Here is a 6115-nt window from a genome sequence, read left to right on the forward strand (position 1 = left end):
GTAACAGGGAGGCTCCACTGGAGGTAACAGGGCGGCTCCCGGAGGGGGGGTAACAGGGAGGCTCCACTGGAGGTAACAGGGAGGCTCCAGGGGGGGTAATAGGGAGGCTCCACTGGAGGTAACAGGGAGGCTTTACTGGCGGTAACAGGGAGACTCCACTGGGGGTAACAGGGAGGCTCCAGGGGGGGTAACAGGGAGGCTCCACTGGAGGTAACAGGGAGGCTCCACTGGGGGTAACAGGGAGGCTCCACTGGTGGTAACAGGGAGGGTCCACTGGAGGTAACAGGGAGGCTCCACTGGAGGTAATAGGGAGGCTCCAGTGGAGGTAACAGGGAGGCTCCTGGGGGGTAACAGGGAGGCTCCACTGGAGGTAATAGGGAGGCTCCACTGGAGGTAACAGGGAGGCTCCAGGGGGGGTAACAGGGAGGCTCCACTGGTGGTAACAGGGAGGCTCCACTGGCGGTAACAGGGAGGCTCCAGGGGGGGTAACAGGGAGGCTCCACTGGTGGTAACAGGGAGGCTCCACTAGCGGTAACAGGGAGGCTCCACTGGCGGTAACAGGGAGGCTCCACTGGCGGTAACAGGGAGGCTCCACTGGTGGTAACAGGGAGGCTCCAGGGGGGGGTAACAGGGAGGCTCCACTAGAGGTAACAGGGAGGCTCCAATGGGGGTAACAGGGAGGCTCCACGGGGAGTAACAGGGAGGCTCCACGGGGAGTAACAGGAAGGCTCCACGGGGAATAACAGGGAGGCTCCACTGGTGGTAACAGGGAGGCTCTACTGGTGGTAACAGGGAGGCTCCACTGGAGGTAACGGAGGCTCCACTGGAGGTAACAGGGAGGCTACACTGGTGATACCAGGGAGGCTCCACTGGAGGTAACAGGGAGGCTCCACTGGAGGTAACAGGGAGTCTCCCCTGGAGGTAACAGGGAGGCTCCACTGGTGGTAACATGGAGGCTCCCGGGGGGTAACAGGGAGGCTCCACTGGAGGTAACAGGGAGGCTCCACTGGTGATAACAGGCTCCACTGTGGGAACCGACCTGTGAGATTTATATTTATTTAATTTATATGAATTTATATTTACGTTAATTTATATACTTCGATAGCAATTTGTATAATGATAAGTGGACTGTATTTCTGCAATAATCTCTTAATCTCACAAATCGATCCTCTACACATTAGGGGGGGTTTATTAGTTTATATATATATGCAGCCAATCAAACTACAGTATTAACTACATACATTGAAAAGGTTCCTTATCTTATAGTACAGCAGGTTAGTCCACCAGGTATAACTAGGGTGTAGACACCAAATTATCCTCCTTGAGGTAGCTTCCATATCACCCAGTAACTGGTGCACAAATCCTTCCTCGTCTTGACCTGTCAAAAGTGCGCTAGCTGTGAAGCCAGAATCCTATATATGACAAGTATATCAGAGAAAACACTATACAGTACATGGAACATTAAAGACCTGGCTTAATTACCTTTAGTATGAGGCGATTTCGCGATCTAACCGGGTCACCCTATATCCTGACATTAATGGCCATAAATGAATGATAAACGGGTTTCGGATAGACACTTAACTTGAATTTGTAGACAGCGTGTTGACAATGGTACACTTCTGGTTTCCATAACACTACGTCCAAGTAAAATTAACAGGAGCCGAATTTGCTCCCGTGTGAGCCTCTGGTCTCATATAACAACAATGGCTGCCCTCCTCCTCACTCTGACGCCTGGCCTACATTGTCCAGATTTCAGAACGTGATAGAAGGGTCACATTTACTCTACTTTAATATTGATAATTAAGTTAATTTATATAAGATGTTTTTATGATGGTAAAGTCCAAAGACTAATGTATTTAAGAATAATTCCCAGCAGAATAGCTGGTGAATTATAATAGTATGTGGTGATGATATCCCGTTTTCTATAGACGGTAATTCCACTACAAGTTACGTTTTCTATGGGTAACTTGTTGGTAATACAGCTATTATCTGTATGATTATTAAATGGTGTCGGATTTTCCGACATCCACTGGAGGTAACAGGGAGGCTCCACTGGAGGTAACAGGGAGGCTCCACTGGAGGTAACAGGGAGGCTCCACTGGTGGTAACAGGGAGGCTCCACTGGAGGTAACAGGGAGGCTCCACTGGAGGTAACAGGGAGGCTCCACTGGTGGTAACAGGGAGGCTCCACTGGTGGTAACAGGGAGGCTCCACTGGAGGTAACAGGGAGGCTCCACTGGAGGTAACAGGGAGTCTCCCCTGGAGGTAACAGGGAGTCTCCCCTGGAGGTAACAGGGAGGCTCCACTGCTGGTAACATGGAGGCTCCAGGGGGGTAACAGGGAGGCTCCACTGGAGGTAACAGGGAGGCTCCACTGGTGATAACAGGCTCCACTGGAGGTAACAGGGAGGCTCCACTGGAGGTAACAGGGAGGCTCCACTGGAGGTAACAGGGAGGCTCCACTGGAGGTAACAGGGAGGCTCCACTGGTGGTAACAGGGAGGCTCCACTGGTGGTAACAGGGAGGCTCCACTGGAGGTAACAGGGAGGCTCCACTGGAGGTAACAGGGAGGCTCCACTGGTGGTAACAGGGAGGCTCCACTGGAGGTAACAGGGAGGCTCCACTGGTGGTAACAGGGAGGCTCCACTGGAGGTAACAGGGAGGCTCCACTGGAGGTAACAGGGAGGCTCCACTGGAGGTAACAGGGAGGCTCCACTGGTGGTAACAGGGAGGCTCCAGGGGGGTAACAGGGAGGCTCCACTGGAGGTAACAGGGAGGCTCCAATGGCGGTAACAGGGAGGCTCCACTGGTGGTAACAGGGAGGCTCCACTGGGGGTAACAGGGAGGCTCCAGGGGGGGGGTAACAGGGAGGCTTCACTGGCGGTAACAGGTAGGCTCCACTGGCGGTAACAGGGATTCTCCACTGGAGGTAACAGGGAGGCTCCAGGGGGGGTAACAGGGAGGCTCCACTGGAGGTAACAGGCAGGCTCCAGGGGGGGTAACAGGGAGGCTCCACTGGCGGTAACAGGGAGGCTCCACTGGAGGTAACAGGGCGGCTCCCGGAGGGGGGGTAACAGGGAGGCTCCACTGGAGGTAACAGGGAGGCTCCAGGGGGGGTAATAGGGAGGCTCCACTGGAGGTAACAGGGAGGCTTTACTGGCGGTAACAGGGAGACTCCACTGGGGGTAACAGGGAGGCTCCAGGGGGGGTAACAGGGAGGCTCCACTGGAGGTAACAGGGAGGCTCCACTGGGGGTAACAGGGAGGCTCCACTGGTGGTAACAGGGAGGGTCCACTGGAGGTAACAGGGAGGCTCCACTGGAGGTAATAGGGAGGCTCCAGTGGAGGTAACAGGGAGGCTCCAGGGGGGTAACAGGGAGGCTCCACTGGAGGTAATAGGGAGGCTCCACTGGAGGTAATAGGGAGGCTCCACTGGAGGTAACAGGGAGGCTCCAGGGGGGGTAACAGGGAGGCTCCACTGGTGGTAACAGGGAGGCTCCACTGGCGGTAACAGGGAGGCCCCAGGGGGGGTAACAGGGAGGCTCCACTGGTGGCAACAGGGAGGCTCCACTAGCGGTAACAGGGAGGCTCCACTGGCGGTAACAGGGAGGCTCCACTTGCGGTAACAGGGAGGCTCCACTGGCGGTAACAGGGAGGCTCCACTGGTGGTAACAGGGAGGCTCCAGGGGGGGGTAACAGGGAGGCTCCACTAGAGGTAACAGGGAGGCTCCAATGGGGGTAACAGGGAGGCTCCACGGGGAGTAACAGGGAGGCTCCACGGGGAGTAACAGGAAGGCTCCACGGGGAATAACAGGGAGGCTCCACTGGTGGTAACAGGGAGCCTCCACTGGGGGTAACAGGGAGGCTCCACGGGGAGTAACAGGGAGGCTCCACGGGGAGTAACAGGAAGGCTCCACGGGGAGTAACAGGGAGGCTCCACTGGTGGTAACAGGGAGGCTCCACTGGAGGTAACAGGGAGGCTCCACTGGGGGTAACAGGGAGGCTCCACTGGAGGTAACAGGGAGGCTCCACTGGTGGTAACAGGGAGGCTCCACTGGGGATAACAGGGAGGCTCTACTGGGGGTAACAGGGAGGCTCCACTGGAGGTAACAGGGAGGCTCCACTGGTGGTAACAGGGAGGCTCCACGGGGAGTAACAGGGAGGCTCCACTGGTGGTAACAGGGAGGCTCCACGGGGAGTAACAGGGTGGCTCCACTGGAGGTAACAGGGAGGCTCCACTGGAGGTAACAGCGAGGCTCTGTATCAACAAGCAATAAAACACATTCATTTTAGCTTCCCCTCACAGCTTGGGAGGACAAAGGTGGACTTGAGGCGGTAGAAGCCAAAGTCTGCGTGAAGTAGGAGTCACGTCGCCCTTACGGACGCCCGTGAGGTATAAACAGATGCATCCAGCGCCTCCAAATTGGCCATCCGTCTTGTCCGTGATGCTCAATTGTCTTGTTACTGCCTTCACCGTATTCACTCAGGGCTGCGTGAAGACACTTACAGCGCTGACTAAACTGTTTGGAAACTCTCCCTTTCCCCAGTGGTCCCCTCCCTACCATCGGTGAACACCCTGGGCCCCTCCCTGCCACCGGTGAACACCCTAGGCCCCTCCCTACCACCGGTGAACACCCTAGGCCCCTCCCTGCCACCGGTGAACACCCTAGGCCCCTCCCTACCACCGGTGAACACCCTAGGCCCCTCCCTGCCACCGGTGAACACCCTAGGCCCCTCCCTGCCACTGGTGAATACCCTAGGCCCCTCCCTGCCACCGGTGAACACCCTAGGCCCCTCCCTGCCACCGGTGAACACCCTAGGCCCCTCCCTGCCACCGGTGAACACACTAGGCCCCTCCCTGTCACCGGTGAACACCCTAGGCCCCTCCCTACCACCGGTGAACACCCTAGGCCCCTCCCTGCCACCGGTGAACACACTAGGCCCCTCCCTGTCACCGGTGAACACCCTAGGCCCCTCCCTACCACCGGTGAACACCCTAGGCCCCTCCCTACCACCGGTGAACACCCTAGGCCCCTCCCTGCCACTGGTGAACACCCAAGGCCCCTCCCTACCACCGGTGAACACCCTAGGCCCCTCCCTGCCACTGGTGAATACCCTAGGCCCCTCCCTGCCACCGGTGAACACCCTAGGCCCCTCCCTGCCACCGGTGAACACACTAGGCCCCTCCCTGTCACCGGTGAACACCCTAGGCCCCTCCCTACCACCGGTGAACACCCTAGGCCCCTCCCTGCCACCGGTGAACACCCTAGGCCCCTCCCTGCCACTGGTGAACACCCAAGGCCCCTCCCTACCACCGGTGAACACCCTAGGCCCCTCCCTACCACCGGTGAACACCCTGGGCCCGTCCCTGCCACCGGTGAACACCCTGGGCCCCTCCCTGCCACCGGTGAACACCCTGGGCCCCTCCCTGCCACCGGTGAACACCCTGGGCCCCTCCCTGCCACCGGTGAACACCCTGGGCCCCTCCCTGCCACCGGTGAACACCCTGGGCCCCTCCCTGCCACCGGTGAACACCCTAGGCCCCTCCCTACCACCGGTGAACACACTGGGCCCCTCCCTGCCACCGGTGAACACACTGGGCCCCTCCCTACCACCGGTGAACACCCTGGCCCCCTCCCTGCCACCGGTGAACACCCTGGGGCCCTCCCTGCCACCGGTGAACACCCTGGGCCCCTCCCTGCCACCGGTGAACACCCTGGGCCCCTCCCTGCCACCGGTGAACACCCTGGGCCCCTCCCTGCCAACGGTGAACACCCTGGGGCCCCTCCCTGCCACCGGTGAACACCCTAGGCCCCTCCCTACCACCGGTGAACACACTGGGCCCCCTCCCTGCCACCGGTGAACACACTGGGCCCCTCCCTACCACCGGTGAACACCCTGGCCCCCTCCCTGTCACCGGTGAACACCCTGGGGCCCTCCCTGCCACCGGTGAACAAACTGGGCCCCTCCCTACCACCGGTGAACACCCTGGTTACCTCCCTACCACCGGTGAACACCCTGGGCCCCTCCCTACCACCGGTGAACACACTGGCCCCCCTCCCTACCACCGGTGAACACCCTGGGCCCCCTCCCTACCACCGGTGAACACACTGGGCC

General features: G+C 59.2%; 1 protein-coding gene across 1 annotated transcript in view; it reads left to right on the forward strand.

Annotated features, from left to right (window-relative positions):
• The window catches only part of LOC138355039 (uncharacterized), a 36980-nt gene extending 31119 nt beyond the window's left edge, over nucleotides 1-5861 (forward strand). Inside the window, exon 2 of the mRNA XM_069309751.1 lies at nucleotides 4546-5861. Coding sequence (XP_069165852.1) covers nucleotides 4546-5861 — 1316 coding nt within the window. The remainder of the gene's footprint in view (nucleotides 1-4545) is intronic.
• Nucleotides 5862-6115: the final 254 nt, after the last annotated feature.

The sequence above is a fragment of the Procambarus clarkii genome, chromosome 65 (assembly GCF_040958095.1).
Source record: "Procambarus clarkii isolate CNS0578487 chromosome 65, FALCON_Pclarkii_2.0, whole genome shotgun sequence".
Lineage (NCBI taxonomy): Eukaryota > Metazoa > Arthropoda > Malacostraca > Decapoda > Cambaridae > Procambarus > Procambarus clarkii.